An 18,927-nucleotide genomic window follows, 5' to 3' on the forward strand; every position below is an offset into this window, starting at 1 on the left:
CTGAGGGAGACCTTTCTCACCCAGAGAGCGGTGAGCATCTGGAATACACAATATGAGAGAGTCACTGAGAGAGTGCCTGGTTTGGAAATTGCACCACCTCGGATCGCAAGACCCTGCAGCGGATAGTAAGGGCAGCTGAGAAGATCATCGGGGTCTCTCTTCCCGCCATTATAGACATTTACACCACACGCTGCATCCGCAAAGCAAACAGCATTATGAAGGACCCCATGCACCCCTCATACAAACTCTTCTCCCTCCTGCCACCTGGCAAAAGGCACCGAAGCATTTGGGTTCTCACGACCAGACTATGTAACAGTTTCTTCCCCCAAGCCATCAGACTCCTCAATACCCAGAGCCTGGACTGACACCAACCTACTGCCAACTATTGTCTCATTTATTATTTATTGTAATGCCTGCACTGTTTTGTGCACTTTATGCAGTCCTGGGTAGGTCTGTAGTCTAGTGTAGCTTTTGTGCTGTTTTACGTAGTTCAGCGTAGTTTTTGTATTGTTTCATGTAGCACCATGGTCCAGAAAAACGTTGTCTCGTTTTTACTATGTACTGTACCAGCAGTTATGGTCAAAATGACAATAAAAAGTGACTTGACTTGACTTGAGGTGCCAGATTCTCTAGATTTGCAAAATAAATATTGAACTTACCAAATATCCTCACCACCTTCGAGTCCTGAACCATGGAACTACCACAGGAAGCCTGGACTGTGACTTTAATCTGACTGTTCTCACTAAAGCTGGTTATTAAACTGTTTTCCAGAGTGAGATGAGGCTACAAGAGGTGATACAAAAACATGGTGATTATTACATTTTACTACAAGGAAGAGCACTTTATAGGCAAGACACATGAGAAATGACACCCACCTCAAGGCTATCTCCCAGCCACCACTGAAAGACTGTAAGGTTGGAGTTACTGGGCTGCACTAACGCTGTCAGGTTCACTTGCTGTTTTCTACGGACAACTGGCAGTACCTCCAGATGCACAAACTGCAATGGAGCTGAGGAGACCCAGGGAAAATAAATCATCAAAACATCTGCACATGAAAAGGTAGTTTAAAAGCTTTACATACTTCAGTTAATTCATTACATTTCACATATTGACTTTAAAACAAACTTGATAAAGTTTGAATTTTTGATAGCTTTGTGGAGCATAGTTTGATACAGGTGCAGAAGTCAAAGACAAACTCTTTTCTCTTCTGAGGCAATTTTACAAAATATGGAGTCCAATTATTCCAATATGCAGTCTGAATTATTTTCTGCAGAGAGTCCTATCCCACTTTTAATTAATTTGGCAATAAACTCTCAATTGATATTATAGCTCGAGATCAGCTTAAAATCCAGAGATGCCTTGGGAACCCTTGTGGCTTCCCTTAGAAGGTAAAGCATTGAGTCCGAAATTTTATCCAATACTTGTCCTGCCATTATGTTTATTTATGTATGAGAATTATGCGTACTCGGCAAGTCCAGAATTTAGTGTTCCTTATTGATAGCTCTTAAAATGGTGGTGAACTGCTTTCTTAAAGGGGGTGCCAGGATTGAAGCCCTGCAGCAGATAAATGAACAGTGATACGGATAACTTCCAGATGAAGGAATAGTGATAGGGGTAATTTTCAGATGAAGGAACAGTGATATGGGTAATCTTCAGATGAAGGAACAGTGATACGGGTAACTTCCAGATGAAGGAACAGTGATATGGGTAATCTTCAGATGAAGGAACAGTGATTTGGGTAACTTCCAGATGAAGGAACAGTGATATGGGTAATTTTCAGATGAAGGAACAGTGATATGGGTAATCTTCAGATGAAGGAACAGTGATATGGGTAACTTCCAGATGAAGGAACAGTGATATGGGTAATTTACAAATGAAGGAACAGTGATATGGGTAATTTTCAGATGAAGGAACAGTGATATGGGTCATTTTCAGATGAAGGAACAGTGATATGTGTAATTTACAGAAGAAGGAACAGTGATATGGGTAATTTTCAGATGAAGGAACAGTGATATGGGTAATTTTCAGATGAAGGAACAGTGATACGGGTAATTTTAAGACGGGCATTGCCATGGGACCATTACTGGGGCCTCTAATGCTTGAGGTATTGAGTGCACTACTGCCAAATTTGCTAAAACAGAAGATAAATTATGAGCAGGATGCAAAAAGTCTGCAGAGGATTATTAACTAGATAAGCAAGAAGCTAACAGGTGGAGAAGAATTCAGGAAACAGTGATGTTACGTGTTTTAGAAGAATGAATGAAAAGCAAGTTATCATTTATGCAGTGACTCCAATGAGTCCCAATGTATGAAACACAAGAAGTTAGCATGCAGTGACTACAAGCAATCAGGAGGTGGAGGACTTTTGCTGGAACTTTAAAAGGTGCTGCTGAGATTGTACCTCGGGTAACAGCACACAGATCTTTGTTTCCTTATTTAAGAAAGGATGTGCTTGCAATCAAAGCAATGTCAACAGGGTTAATTCCTAGATCAAAGGAGGTAACAAATAAAGAAAGACAGAGCTTATACTGATCGGAATCCAAAAGAATGAAAATTATGCTTTTGAAGCGTACAGAATTCTAGTACAGGTTCACGGAGTGGATGCTGAGAGAATGTCTCTGTGATTATATGTATTGGATTTAGGAGCAGAGTTTCATATTATGGGTTGGCTCTTTAGGATGGAGAAGAGGACAAATTTTTCATCAGATTCATGAATCTTTGGGAGGTATGGATATAGAATCATTGGACATACATTCAAATCAGATTCTGACATTTAAATTACAAGGAAGTCAAGGGAAATGGGAAGAGAGGGGCAAAGTGGTGTTGAGGTCAAGCCTGTATCCTACTAAATGACAGAGTCCTCTAGGGGTTGACTTCCCATTTATCCTGTATGACATGGAGGGAAGAGTAACTGTCAAGCATTCTAAGGCCGGTAGAGACTGCTGGCCTCCGGTTGGTTCACCACCACCTGCGACAAAAGCTGAGCCAGCTTGGTGCGTGGTGAACAACACTGAACCCTAACCCACCCCAAGTACACAGAGCTTCTCACTTTTCAATCCCACATTGAAAGGTGTGAAGTCTACCACGTTCATAAGCAAGACAAGAGTCACAAAACAAATTCAACAAAACTAAGTGAAGAAAAGTAATCCCATTTCACCTGTTCTTACTAGACAGTTTGCTCTTAAGGATCAGAAAAAATATACACTTTAACAATTATCTGAAGACTTGTGTGGAGGTACAGGGAAATAAGTTTCTCTTTTGTCAAGATTCCTGGTGACAGAAAACTGCTAATTTAGGACTGAAGTATCCAGCTGTGCTTTTTTTCTCTGTGGAAATGTACAGATTCTTCAAAATCAATCCAAAACATACAAATATCCTGATTTTGGGATAAAGTAAAATGTCACTAATTATAACATTACCCTATCTCGTATTTTCTTTTTGAAAAAGATTGTCAAACGTTTTAATGAATATGATAGTGAAATTGTGATTTCACAACTTACAGTTCACCTGAATGTAAACCATGGCTTCATCAGAGCCTGCAATGTTTTCTGCTTTGACAGAGACACGGTAGATTCCTGGTTTCTCATATCTGTGTTGAATTGGTTCATCCACCAGTGTGCGGTTGACATAAATCGCCTTAAATCCATCTCCAAGATTCACCTGATATGTTGTGTTTAATGTATCACCCTAATAAAAAAAAGTGCCAGAATGAGAACTCACAAAGGTAGATTAAGAGGAGATTTACTATAGATTTTGTAAGTCTTTCAGACATGATCTATCTCAAATCCTAAAGTCCCTGTTGAATTGTGACTGATTCTTTCACATATACTGGAAGCATACAATGGTCTCTGTCCTGCAGAGTGCATCTGTTTGTCAATCTCCTCCCTCCCATTCCCAATAGTTTAATGACGTAGCAGCGAGGTATAATGGCTGGAAGCTTCATTATGCTACAATAGTCTTAACATTAGTAATTATCACCCAAAGGTACCTAACTCATAAACTCTTCATTATAAACCTTGAAGAGTTAATAAGATTCAATGACAACAGAATCAGGCTTAGTTAGGGGGCAGACGAAAAGCTTTCTGACATTTAACATAAAGAATGGCCACTTGGAGCACTGAATGTTAATGAAGGTCAGTACCTCCATAACAAAGGGAAATGGAAAAATAACTACAGGATAGATAAAGTTTTATTTGTTAATTTCTGGATTGTGTATCCAAAACAACATCAGTATACTTTCTAGTGTGAGTGTCACCATTTTAAAAGAAAAACTCTTATAGAAACATGATAAAATTATAAAGGATTCCACTGGCAGATACCACACTTCTTTAATTGTAGATTTTCTTCTAGTTTATAGTTACGGCAAGGAGGAAGGTGTATGGGATGAGTGGGATTCGGTATCAGCCATGATGGAATGGTGGAGCAGACTCGATGGGCTGAATGGCCTAATTCTGCTCCTATGTCTTATAATCTTATTGGACAGGTTACTATCATAAAGGAGAAGTACATAGAACAACACCCATTCCACTGTATCACACACTGCCACCTGTGCAATTTAAGTTCTTCCAGTCTTTGCAAAGCAAATAAATAGGGATTTTTTGCAAAGATAAGGAATATCCAGAAGGAGTTATAACCATTCTGCTTCCAAATTACATAATCATGTCACTGCAAATTGTGATGTTCAACTAGGTTTTTGTCAGAGAAATAACAACAACTCAGTGTTGACATCAAATGGACAAGACCATAAGATATAGGAGCAGAATTAGGTCATTTGGCCCATCGAGTCTGCTCTGCCATTTCATCACTGCTGATCCAATTTTCCTTTCAGCCCTAATGTCCTGCCTTCTCCCCATATCCTTTCATTCCCTGACCAATCAAAAATTTATCAACTTCTGCCTTAAATATACATTACAACTTGGCCTCCACAGCTGCTTATGGCAACAAATTCCACAGATTCACCACTCTCTGTTAAAAGAAATGCTCACCATCTCTGTTCTAAAAGGACACCCCTCTACTCCAAGGCTGTGTCCTCTGGTCTTAGACTCTCCCACCAGAGGAAACATCCTCACCATATCCACTCTGTTGAGGCCTTACACCGTTCAATAGCTTTCAATGAGTTCACTCCTCATTCTTCTGAATCCTGGAGAATACAAGCCCACAGCCATCAAACACTCTTCATATGACGAGCTATTTAATCCTGGAATCATTTTCATGAACCTCCTTTGAATCCTCTCCTGTTTCCGCATATCCTTTCTTCAATAAGGGGCCCAAAATGGCTCGTAAATCTCCAAGTGAGGCCTCACCATTGCTTTATAAAGTCTCAACATTACATCCTTGCTTTTATATTCTCGTCCTGTTAAAATGAATGCTAACATTGCATTTGCCTTCCTCACCACAGACTCAACTTGCAAATTAACCTTTAGGGAATCTTGCACAAGGACTCTCAAGTCCCTTTGCACCTCAGTTTTTTTGTACTTTCTCTCCATTTAGAAAATAGTCTCTAAAAAGACCCTATCGTATCTGCCTCCACCTCTGTCGCCGGCAGCCCATTCCACGCACTCACCACTCTCTGCGTAAAAATCTTACCCCTGACATCTCCTCTGTACCTACTTCCAAGCACCTTAAAACTGTGCCCTCTCGTATTAGCCATTTCAGCCCGGGAAAAAGCCTCTGACTATCCACACGATCAATGCCTCTCATCATCTTATATACCTCTACTAGGTCATCTCTCATCCTCTGCTGCTCCAAGGAGAACAGGCTAAGTTCACTCAACCTATTCTCATAAGGCATGCTCCCCAATCCAGGCAACATCCTTGTAAATCTCCTCTGCACCCTTTCTATGGTTTCCACATCCTTCCTGTAGTGAGGCGACCGGAACTGAGCACAGTACTCCAAGTGGGGTCTGACCAGGGTCCTATATAGCTGCAACATTACCTCTCGGCTCCTAAACTCAATCCCACGATTGATGAAGACCAATGCATCGTATGCCTCCTTAACCACAGAGACAACCTGCGCAGCTGCTTTGAGCATCCTATGGACTCTGACCCTAAGATCACTCCGATCTTCCAAGCGTCTTACCATTAATACTATATTGTGCCATCATATTTGACCTACCAAAATGAACCACCTCACAATTATCTGGGTTGAACTCCATCTGCCACTTCTCAGCCCAGCTTTACATCCTATCAATGTCCCGCTGTAACCACTGACAGTCCTTCACACTATCTACAACACCCCCAACCTTTGTGTCATCAGGAAATTTACTAACTGATCCCTCCACTCCATCACCCAGGTCATTTATAAAAATCATGAGGAGAAGGGGTCCCAGAACAGATCCCTGAGGCACACCACTGGTGACCGACCTCCATGCAGAATATGACCCGTCTACAACCACTCTTTGCCTTCTGTGGGCAAGCCATTTCTGGATCCACAAAGCAATGTCCTCTTGGATCCCATGCCTCCTTACTTTCTTAATAAGCCTTGCATGGGGTACCTTATCAAATGCCTTGCTGAAATCCATATACACTACATCTACTGCTCTACCTTCATCAATGTGATTAGTCACATCCTCAAAAAATTCAATCAGGCTTGTAAAGGCACGACCTGCCTTTCACAAAGCCATGCAAGGTTTTCCATTGAGGAAACCATGCTGACTACAGCATATTTAATCATGCGCCTCCAAGTACCCTGAGATCTCATCCTTAATAATCGATTCCAACATCTTCCCAGCCACTGAGGTCAAACTAACTGGCCTATAGTTTCCTTCTTTTTCCTCTCTCCCTCTCGAAGAGTAGAGTGACATTTGCAATTTTTCAGTCTTCCAGAACCATTCCAGAATCTAGTGATTCTTCAAAGATCACTACTAATGCCTCCATGTAAGTTCGACAAAAAATCATGCCAACATTTTCTCATTCTATTTTCTACTGTTGTAAGCTCATTTAAACAATCTTCTCAGAAAACAAATATTGTTCAAAAATTAGTTTGCATCAATAAAAAATAGCAGACGGAGGCTGAGGTCAGGCTCAAACCTGGGTCCCTGAAGCTTTGAGGCAGCAGCACTAACTGGTGGCCCACTGAACCCACATTGTTAATTTAGTGGATGTTAATGTGAGGAAAGGCACTATTTTTGCACTTCCAGTACAATGTGAACATCTGGCATTTACCACCACAACTCTGCAACCCCGCCTCCCTCAGATCCCACCGACGGCTCCTGGGCCCTCAGAGGCTCCATCTTCCTCTCACCCCAACCCTCCCCTCTCCAGTGACACCCCTCCCCCCTCTGATCCCACTTCTCATCCGTGCCAGGTCTTTACCATCCCCTCTGACCTTCAACTCTCTGAGGCAGAACGCTCTGTCTTCAGTAAGGGCGTCACCTTTGTCCCCATTCGCCCACACCTCAGCGAGTTCCGCGTTCGCCATGACGCAGAACTCTTCTTCCGCCGGCTCCGTCTCCGAGCCTACTTCTTCGGCGAGGATTCTCCCACCCCCACCGGTGACCCCTTCTCCCGTCTTCAACCCTCCTCCTCTTCATGGACACTCCGCTCTGATCTTCTGCCTGCTCTGGATCTCTTTATTGCTAACTGCCGACGGGACATCAACTGTCTCAAACTTCACCGCACCTTGTTCTCTTCCAACCTTACTCCTTCCGAACGCTCTGCTCTCAGCTCCTCTGCACTAATCCTAACCTTACTAGAAAACCCGCTGATAAGGGGGGTGCTGTTGTAGTCTGGCGTACTGATCTCTACCTTACCGAGGCACAGCAAAAACTCGTGGATACCTCCTCTTATTTACCCCTTGATTGTGACCCCACTAAGGAGCATCAGGTTATTGTCTCCCACACCATCACTGACTTTATCCGCTCAGGGGATCTCCCATCCACTGCTACCAACCTTATAGTTCCCACCCCGCCACTTCCCGTTTCTACCTCCTATCCAAGATCCACAAACTTGCCTGTCCAGGTAGGCCCATTGTCTCAGCTTGCTCCTGCCCCACCGAACGCACTTCTGCATACCTCGACACGGTTTTATCCCCCCTTGTTCAATCCCTTCCTACCTATGTTCATGACACTTCTCACACTTGAAACTTTTTGATGGTTTTAAGTTCCCTGGCCCCCACCGCTTTATTTTCACCATGGATGTCCAGTCCCTATATACTTCCATCCCCCATCAGGTAGGTCTCAAAGCTCTCCGGTTCTTTTTGGATTCCAGACCTAACCAGTTCCCCCCTACCACCAAACAACAGGAATTCTGCAGATGCTGGAAATTCAAGCAACACACATCAAAGTTGCTGGTGAACGCAGCAGGCCAGGCAGCATCTGTAGGAAGAGGTGCAGTCGCCGAGACCCTTCGTCAGGACCCTACCACCACTCTGCTCTGTCTAGCGGAATTAATCCTTACTCTTAATAATTTCTCCTTTGGCTCCACCCACTTCCTCCAAACTAAAGGTGTAGCCATGGGCACCCGTATGGGTCCTAGCTATGCCTGCCTTTTTGTTGGTTTTGTGGAACAGTCTATGTTCCAAACCTATTCTGGTATCTGTCCCCCACTTTTCCTTCGCTACATCGACGACTGCATTGGCGCTGCTTCCTGCACGCATGCTGAGCTCATTGACTTCATTAACTTGCCTCCAACTTTCACCCTGCCCTCAAGTTTACCTGGTCCATTTCCGACACCTTCCTCCCCTTTCTAGATCTTTCTGTCTCTATCTCTGGAGACAGCTTATCTACTGATGTCTACTATAAGCCTACTGACTCTCACAGCTATCTGGACTATTCCTCTTCTCAACCTGTCTCTTGCAAAAATGCCATCCCTTTCTCGCAATTCCTTCGTCTCCGCTGCATCTGCTCTCAGGATGAGGCTTTTCATTCTAGGACGAGGGAGATGTCCTCCTTTTTTTTTAAAGAAAGGGGCTTCCCTTCCTCCACCATCAACTCTGCTCTCAAACGCATCTCTCCCATTTCACGCACATCTGCTCTCACTCCATCCTCCCACCACCCCACTAGGAATAGGGTTCCCCTTGTCCTCACCTACCACCCCACCAGCCTCCGGGTCCAACATATTATTCTCCGTGACTTCCGCCACCTCCAACGGGATCCCACCACTAAGCACATCTTTCCCTCCCGCCCCCCCTGCTTTCCACAGGGATCACTCCCTACGCGACTCCCTTGTCCATTGGTCCCCCCCATCCCTCCCCACCGATCTCCCTTCTGGCACTTATCCTTGTAACTGGAACAAGTGCTACACATGCCCTTACACTTCCTCCCTCACCACCATTCAGGGTTCCAGACAGTCCTTCCAGGTGAGGTGACACTTCACCTGTGAGTCGGCTGGGGTGATATACTGCGTCCGGTGCTCCTGATGTGGCCTTCTATACATTGGCGAGACCCGACGCAGACTGGGATATCGTTTCGCTGAACACCTACGCTCTGTCCACCAGAGAAAGCAGGATCTCCCAGTGGCCACATATTTTAATTCTACGTCCCATTCCCACTCTGATATGTCTATCCACGGCCTCCTCTACTGTAAAGATGAAGCCACAATCAGGTTGGAGGAACAACACCTTATATTCCGTCTGGGTAGCCTCCAACCTGATGGCATGAACAATGACTTCTCAAACTTCCGCTAATGCCCCATCTGTTATTTATTTATATACACACATTCTTTTTCTCTCTCTCCTTTTTCTCCCTCTGTCTCTCTCACTATACCCCTTGCCCATCCTCTGGGTTTTTCCCCCCTGCTCCCCCTAGGCCTCCTGTCCCATGATCCTCTCATATCTCTTTTGCCAATCAACCATCCAGCTCTTGGCTCCATCCCTCCCCCTCCTGTCTTCTCCTATCATTTTGAATCTCCCCCTCCCCCTCCCACTTTCAAATCTCTTACTAACTCTTCCTTCAGTTAGTCCTGATGAAGGGTTTCGGCCCGAAATGTCGACTGTACTTCTTCCTATAGATGCTGCCTGACCTGCTGCGTTCACCAGCAACTTTTATGTGTGTTATCTGGCATTTACCGATTAGTTCTGTCTAGCCTGTTGGTCCGTCAGTCAGTACACATATATATCTATTCTTACTCTAGTCCAGCTGGCACAACGATATTTTTTGTAATTGTGAACTACAAAAAGTTTTACTTTCAATCAAAGGAGATTTTATTTCAGATACCTTCATTTGAGACTATGTTAGTGCTGCTCTTATTTTATTGCTGACTTTGGACACTTAAAGCTCTAGCATGCGATCCCAGTCCATTGTTAACCCTATTTCCCTAAATGAACATCAAGCAGGTGACTACATTGATGACAGAACAGTGAGATCACCCTTTAAGATGCTTTGTGTGTACAGACATTAATAGGTATGGATTAGAATAAATGCCACAGGAAATGACTAAGAGCAGAGGCAGATCAGAAAGAATTATTTTAACTTGTTTCCTGATTTTACAGTCTTGATAAGCTTTATTTTGAATTACACAATTCCAAAAATATAAGTCTGCTACTTCAGTTTACTACATTTTTGAAAGCTTTGATTTCCTACTGCAATGATCAGCCAATTGTTGCCTGATTCTTCAAAATATTTACCGTGTTCTAATTGCTATTTACTTTGTAAATCTAAATCAGTTGGGAGAAGCAACTTAACATTTCAATGAAGATTTTTGCAAAAAAATACACAATTAGGTTACACATATTCTGATGCTGGCATTATAGAAATTTTGTTACAAAAACAAAATCTAAATTTGGAAAATGATTTGTCAACTGAATGGTACCATATTCACAAAGGAAGTTCTGATGACTTTTGCATCATTTTCAGCTGTGTACAGTTACAAACCAGAACAATATTGGAATCTTTAGCCCATTCTGAGATTATTAATAGAATGTTGTGATCATCATAAAAAAATACATATATATATTTGTTATCCCTGACAACTATAATCAAAGGTAGCAGCTGTGATCTTGTTAACACATGCAGTTGATTTTATTCCTGTAATTTACGTCAGAGTTACAGCTGATGCGAAGGCTCTCTGTAATTGATTCTACTTGCTGGCATAAATTGGAAATGTATACTTCCAGATGAACGCTCATGCATTTTTGCATGGACTTTAATGCTAGATTTTATCAGGATTTTCAAAGGAAAGTGGATAGAATATATGAAGTTGTAAGTATCCCCATCCCAGCTATCGTGGTCACTGCCACATCTCACACCCACTTTTTCATAGAGCATAGAAATCTACAGCACAATACAGGCCCTTCGGCCCACAATGTTGTGCTGACCATGTAACTCGTTTTTCTGGCTCCAAATGCAATAAATCCAATCAGGAATGCAACCTGCAGCCCATCAATAGCTCAGGCGATGTGAAACCTGTGGTAGTTTGTGGAATTACTCAGTACCCAAACAAAAACCGATTGATTCTTGTGTGTATGTCTCCATTCAACATGTATATCCATTGCCTGACAGTCTGAACAGCTCTTTCAGCAATACTGTTTGATGATGGGTGGTAAGGGGACATACGTAGCAACCAAACTCCATTGTCATGTTAAAAGTAATTTAAATTCCTTACTTGTAACACGGGACCATTATCACAGACGACAGTATCAGACATTCCATATGCACATAATAGTGTGCGTAAAATGTTTATCATCAACCGGCTGGTCGAAGTTTTCACCACTTTGATCTCGATCCAGTTAGAATGCACATCAACAACCACTAATAGCATGTGGTCCTGCGCAGTCTACGTGTAAATGTCTCCAGAGTTCGGTTGGCCAATGCTATGGGAGTGTTTAAAGGTCGAGACTGCTGGCATGGGTCGCATGCACAGACAATGTGCTCAATGTCATCATCAATTTTCAGCCACCAAATGTAATCCCAGGCTAGTGCCTCCAGTAGGTACTTTTAATGTCAGAGAAATGTATACAATATACATCCTGAAATTCTTTTTCTTCGCAAACATCCACAAAAACAGAGAACTGCCTCAAAGAATGAATGACAGTTAAAAGCCCAAACCCCCCGTCCCACACACGGACAGCAGCAAGGCAACGACCCCCCTCCCTCACCAGCAAACAAGCATCAGCACCCTCCTCCTCCACTCAAGCGTGCAGCAAAGCATCAATAAAGACAGACTTGCAGTATCCCAAAATCTACTGGTTCACCTGATAATTCGACATACCACAGGCTTTTTTCCAGTTGGGAAACGTTACTGATTTCTGTAGTGCAGATACTGTATTTAGTACCATTAGGACAGAGGCAGAGAAAGTATTAACCAGGGTTCTTTATTACAAAAATAATTATCAGATAGTAAATGAGAATATCAGAACCATGAGAAAGCCCTGAGATATCCTGAAGTGTGCCCTCTTGACCTAGATTCCCCTACCATGGGAAGTAACTTTGCCATATCTAATCTGTTCAGGCCTTTTAAAATTTGGAATGTTTCTCTGAGATCCCCCCCACCCCCCCATTCTCCTGAACTCCAGGAAATACAGCCCAAGAGCTGCCAGACATTCCTCATACAGGAACTCTTTCATTCCTGGAATTATTCTCGTGTATCTTTTCTGAACCCTCTCCAATGTCAGTATATCCTTTCCAAAATAAGGAGCTCAAAACTGCACAAAATACTCCAAGTGTGGTCTCACGAGTGTCTTAAAGAGCCTCAACATCACATCCCTGCTCTTATATCCTCTCCCTCTAGAACTTCCTACATTTCAAAGATGTGGATTTTAGTGAATTGCCAAAAAATACTACAAATTATCATCTTTTAAGTGGTAGGGGTCAAGGCTTTATACTGAGGGCAGAACATTCACAATAACGACATTATCGGGTTCTGTTGCTCTTGAATCAGAATCTTTATAAAGGACATTTTAGTAAAAGTATTATCTTCACTTTGACTTTGTCTCATTGCTGCATGTTAGTCTGATTTACTTAAAAAGCAAAAGGAAATAACTGAATTTCTCTAATCACTAGCTGGGTAATTGCACTGGAAGTTGCAGCCTTAAAACTAAGAAGGTTCCTGGATCAGTCTGTTGTCTGCAATGAAGTAGCCTGTCTCACTAAGGATGGAAATGATACACTTAATAGACCACTGACAGTGTGTGCACTGACTCACAAACAGATAATCAAAAATGTGATGAATGACAAAAGGACAAACTACAAGGGGTATATTTTTAAAAGTGATGTTACTTGTGTTCTATAGACTGTTGCTGGTGAACGCAGCATCTCTAGGAAGAGGTGCAGTCGATGTTTCAGGCCGAGACCCTTCGCCAGGATGCTGCCTGGCCTGCTGCGTTCACCAGCAACTTTTATGTGTGTTGCTTGAATTTCCAGCATCTGCAGAATTCCTGTTGTTTGCGTTCTATAGACTGTATTTGCTTTGACAAAAATAGTCCAATGGCTAAGATTACCAAATGGTAATAATTACAGAATATATGCATTTGAACTTAATTGCATTAACTGACTGTTGATGTACAATAGGTAAATTATCAATGTATGCTTAATCATTAAAAGTATTGATCCACATTAATTGCATTGACACTAATTACTTAATTGATCCCTACTTTAAAAGTAAGGGGTCAATTAAATAATGATTGATAATGTTTCAGCTGTGTAATGATGGAAATAAAACTACACTTACACTTAACTGATGAATGTACTCGTTCTTTGTGAAAGCTACACAAGAATATCAAGATGCAACAAACAAAGAAACAAAGGAAAGGTCTCAGATATAGGCTCTTGACCTGAAACATTGACTGTCCATTTCTCTCCATAGGTGCTGTCTGATCTGCTGAATTCCTCCAGCTCTTTGTCTGTTGTTCCAGATTCCAACATCTGCAACCTCTTGTATCTCCTAACAATATCCACTTTTTTGTATTAGTATGCATCTTATGTTGTTAAGGAGTATTTTGGATTTATGCGAATATAGCAAATATTAATTCAAACAAGAATCAGTCTTCAGTTCTTACTTTAAATTGTAAATTGAAAGCAGAAAATAGAAGTTAAAAGCAGACCAAGAGTTATGGTTTGCAAAATGGTGACAATATGCATCAGCCAAATGATAAGACAATGGGGTTGTCTTAATTGGCCTGCATCTAACCAGGCCACATGAGCTAAGTTATTTGCACCACTGTGACATGAGTTCAAGCTGACAGATCAGGCTGATGTTGTTACTGAGCATATCAATCATTGTCACAGGTATAGTTGCAATCAATAGCTGATCTATTGTGGACTTAGAAGTCAGTTTGCACAAACACTACTCTTGGGCAACTGGCTCTCTGTCTTCATAAGTTTTTAAGAGAATGTGTCAATTAGCTTGTCCCAACAGGGGTGTTCGAACATTCAGAGATGTTTCCCACTGTAGATATGTAATGCAGAGGAAGCACTGTCAACCCAAAATATTGGGGTAGATGATGTCATTGTAATTATGGAATAATCTCTATTAAATTTGATTTTAAGGGTATAAAAATTAAATGTACTTTTAGTTTGAGAGAGTCTACTGTGAGTGTCTCCAGAAGAATGCCAGCTTGTTGCAATGAATAAAGACTTCCATATCACCTGTTTCACTGTCACTCTTCTGACTTCACTCACAGTCACAACATTATATTAATTGGATGATAAAACTATAATTATATTCATCTACAATCAGAAAAGCACTGTTACCTGACTCTGAGATATCAAGAATGTAACATCGTCGCCAGGGTTGACTGCTAGCCTTTCTCCTTTTGTGACTATACGGAGCCCTCTGGGAGCCATTAGTGGGCATCGGAGCTGCATGGAACCTTGCCTTTTGTCCAAACCACCTTTACAGAGGTTGAGTGCCACCTTCCTGTAACTGCCCAACACATGGAATGTTTAAGCCTTCAGACCAATATATACAGTTACACATATCCCACACATTAAGTATAGAGATAGAGTGAAGGAGAGGGAAATTAGCACACTGAATACTTCATGCATGTCTCTCTGTATCTTTCTTCCTGCCAATTGGATTTTTTTTCCCAGGATGTTTCCCAGTCTAGAATGAAAAGTACTAATCAAAATTACTTCAAAGCAGTGGCTTTGACAAATTCACAGCCAGTCATGAGTTTCTGAATGAAAACAAGCCATCAGCAGGTTGATCAACACCTAAAGTGTCACTTTCTTTTTGCAGAAACACCTCAGAATGAAGCACATGTCATTTCCGTGACTGCTTTGCGTTGGTGTCAAAATGTTTCATATTTGAATCAAGATCGTAGAGCATTAGAACAGATCAGGAATTCTGCATGTACAATGTCCACATTGCCCTCCATGATGTACACTAGCACTACCGTTGCCTCTGAAAGTGATACTACATATGCTGACGCCAGATATAGAGTGGATTCCAGTTAATTTGGATACATTAGAACCAGTACATTTTGCCCAATTATTGGGCTGCCCCAATCAGTCAAAGTTTCATGGAAATGGTTTAAAAGACAAACTGAGTAACAGATTATGTATTTAAATGAAAGACAAAACTAATTAAAACATAAACAATACTCATGCAATACTACAAAACTATGTATTAGTTCCTAATGCGTATTGACGGAGGAATTCATCCCCATCTCGTCTTTTTGACTGTGCTAAGCAGCTGTATGGAGCTCTTCAGTGCATCTTCAATCTGAGTCTCAGCCTGGAAAGGGTCCCGACTGTGGAAAACATCATGTGTGGTGCCAGTGCCCAAGAAAGGCTGACAGAAAGTCTTGAATGACTACTGTCCAGTGGCCCTGACCTCACACATCATGATGACCTTGGTTCTGGCTGACCCCAATCCCTGATCAGATCAGCTCTCGACCCCCGCAGTTTGCCCACCAAGAATCTCATTGAAGTCGATGATGCTGTCATCTTCCTGCTGAACAGAGCGTACTCCCATTTGGATAAGCAGAGCAGCACTGTGACGATCATGTTTTTTGACTTCTCAAGTGCCTTTAGTACCATACAGCCCTCACTGCTGGGGGAAAAGCTCTGGTCAATGCAGGCTGGCACTATCATTGTATTGGTGGATAATGGACTACCTGACTGACAGACCACCGTTTATGTGGCTTCAGGACTGTGTGTCAGACATGGCCATAAGAGCACTGGGGACTCAGGCCACTGTATTGGCATCCTTCCTGTTTACCCTGCATACCTCAAACTTTAGATACAACACCGAGTCATGTCATCTGCAGAAATTCTCTGATGATTCAGCAATAGTTAGGTGTTTGAAGGAAGGACGGGAGGATGAATACAGGGCCCTGGTGTCAAATGGTACAAGCAGAATCATCTGCAGCTCAACATCAGTAAGACAAAGGAGATGGTGATGGACTTTAGGAAGACTAAACCTCCACTGCTCCCTATTACTATTGATGGTGATGACATGGATGTGGTGAGGACCTATAAGTACCTGAGGGTGCACCTGAATGACAGACTTGCATGGAGCACCAACACAGAGGCTGTGTACAAGAAGGACCAGGGTCACCTCTACTTCCTGAGGAGACTGAGGTCCCTTGGAGTATGCAGGCTTCTCCTTCACATGTTCTACCAGTCTTCTGTCGCCAGTACAATCTTCTATGCGGTGGTGTGCTGGGGTGATGGCATCAACACGGGTGATGCCAGCAGGCTCAATAAACTGATTAGAAAGGCTGACTCTGTTATAGGAGTCAAACTGGGCACACTGAAGGCTGTGGTAGAGCTAAGGACCAAACCAAAAATCCTGGCAATTCTGGACAATGCTTCTCACCCTCTGCATGCCACCTTGGCTGAACAAAGGATCACATTTAGTAATAGACTGAGACAACTGCGCTGCTCCAAACAGTGATGCAAGGCTATTCTTACCCTCGGCCATTAGGCTCTATAATGAACTCAACCTATAGTTGGGGAAGTGATGACCCCTCCTGTTAGACTGTTTGAGAAAACTCATTTTTTTATTCTCTCTTACTTCTCTTCTAATATTTGTATATCTGTGCACTTGTAATGCTACTGTGACACTGTAATTTCCTTTGGGATCAATAAAGTATCTTCTTCTTCTTTAAATGAACTAAATCAACACAGACACTTAGTGTAGATAATGGACTGCATTCATAAAATGCCATTGATGACTGCATCCTCCAAATCTTCATTTTCATTGTAATATTCAACATGCTTGTTGATACCTTCAAATTCTTCATAGTTTCTAACTTGTTGAAGTAGTGAAAGCACTCCCGTCTGCTTCTGACATCTCCAAGCCTGAATGCTTGAAACTGTAGTGAGCAAAACAGTCTCTGTCTCTGGAGACAGCTTATCCACTGATGTCTACTATAAGCCTACTGACTCTCACAGCTATCTGGACTATTCCTCTTCTCACCCTGTCTCTTGCAAAAACGCCATCCCCTTCTCGCAATTCCTCCGTCTCCGCCGCATCTGCTCTCAGGATGAGGCTTTTCATTCTAGGACGAGGGAGATGTCTTCATTTTTTAAAGAAAGGGGCTTCCCTTCCTCCACTATCAACTCTGCTCTTAAACGCATCTCCCCCATTTCACGTACATCTGCTCTCACTCCATCCTCCCACCACCCCACTAGGAATAGGGTTCCCTTGGTCCTCACCTACCACCCCACCAGCCTCCGGGTCCAACATATTATTCTCTGTAACTTCCGCCACCTCCAACGGGATCCCACCACTAAGCATATCTTTCCCTCCCCCCCTCTCTCTGCATTCCGCAGGGATCGCTCCCTACACAACTCCCTTGTCCATTCGTCCCCCCCATCCCTCCCCACTGATCTCCCTCCTGGCACTTACCCGTGTAAGCGGAACAAGTGCTACACATGCCCTTACACTTCCTCCCTTACCACCATTCAGGGCCCCAAACAGTCCTTCCAGGTGAGGCATCACTTCATCTGTGAGTCGACTGGGGTGATATACTGCGTCCGGTGCTCCCGATGTGGCCTTTTATATATTGGTGAGACCCGACGCAGACTGGGAGACCGCTTTGCTGAACATCTACGCTCTGTCCGCCAGAGAAAGCAGGATCTCCCAGTGGCCACACATTTTAATTCCACATCCCATTCCCATTCTGACATGTCTATCCACGGCCTCCTCTACTGTAAAGATGAAGCCACACTCAGGTTGGAGGAACAACACCTTATATTCCGTATGGGTAGCCTCCAACCTGATGGCATGAACATTGACTTCTCTAACTTCCGCTAGGCCCCACCTCCCCCTCGTACCCCATCTGTTACTCTTTTTTATGCACACATTCTTTCTCTCACTCTCCTTTTTCTCCCTCTGTCCCTCTGAATATACCTCTTGCCCATCCTCTGGGTCACCCCCCCCCCCGTCTTTCTTCCCGGACCTCCTGTCCCATGATCCTCTCGTATCCCCTTCTGCCTATCACCTGTCCAGTTCTCGGCTCCATCCCTCCCCCTCCTGTCTTCTCCTATCATTTTGCATCTCCCCCTCCCCCTCCAGCTTTCAAATCCCTTACTCACTCTTCCTTCAGTTAGTCCTGACGAAGGGTCTCGGCCTGAAACGTCGACTGCGCCTCTTCCTATAGATGCTGCCTGGCCTGCTGCGTTCACCAGCAACTTTGATGTATGTTGCCTAAATTGTTTTACAGCTTATCTTGATAACTACCAGTGATGAAAATCATTATTTTTTGAACACAAACACATGCAACTGACACTATTAAAGATAGTTTGCTCGAAGCACAGTGTGTGTCTAATGGCAATGCAAATGCATGCAACTAACGCTAGTTAGAAACTGTTCGGCAACGGCCTCCTGCCCTAATTAATCGGTATGGTCTCCAAAGAGATGAATGGAATCCTGACTATTTCTCAATTAGTTTTTGTTCTTTAAAAGTTGTCCCAAATAAGTGGTTGGCTTGATTAACTGATGCCCATTAACTGGAATCCACTGTATATCAATATTTCAGAATAATGATTTGTCCATATTTATTAGAAGCAATGAGCACCAAATAGAATATATTCCTAATAGC

General features: G+C 42.8%; 1 protein-coding gene across 3 annotated transcripts in view; it reads right to left on the reverse strand.

Moving 5' to 3' along the window:
- Positions 1–18,927, reverse strand: part of sorcs2 (sortilin-related VPS10 domain containing receptor 2) — a 738,192-nt gene that overhangs the window by 42,769 nt on the left and 676,496 nt on the right. For all 3 annotated transcript variants that reach the window (XM_063046317.1, XM_063046318.1, XM_063046316.1), the window contains exons 18-21: positions 14,627–14,798; positions 3,501–3,687; positions 876–1,009; positions 660–783 (exon numbers count right to left, since the gene is read on the reverse strand). In XM_063046317.1, coding sequence (XP_062902387.1) covers positions 660–783; positions 876–1,009; positions 3,501–3,687; positions 14,627–14,798 — 617 coding nt within the window. The remainder of the gene's footprint in view (positions 1–659; positions 784–875; positions 1,010–3,500; positions 3,688–14,626; positions 14,799–18,927) is intronic.

Source organism: Mobula hypostoma, chromosome 4, assembly GCF_963921235.1.
Source record: "Mobula hypostoma chromosome 4, sMobHyp1.1, whole genome shotgun sequence".
Lineage (NCBI taxonomy): Eukaryota > Metazoa > Chordata > Chondrichthyes > Myliobatiformes > Myliobatidae > Mobula > Mobula hypostoma.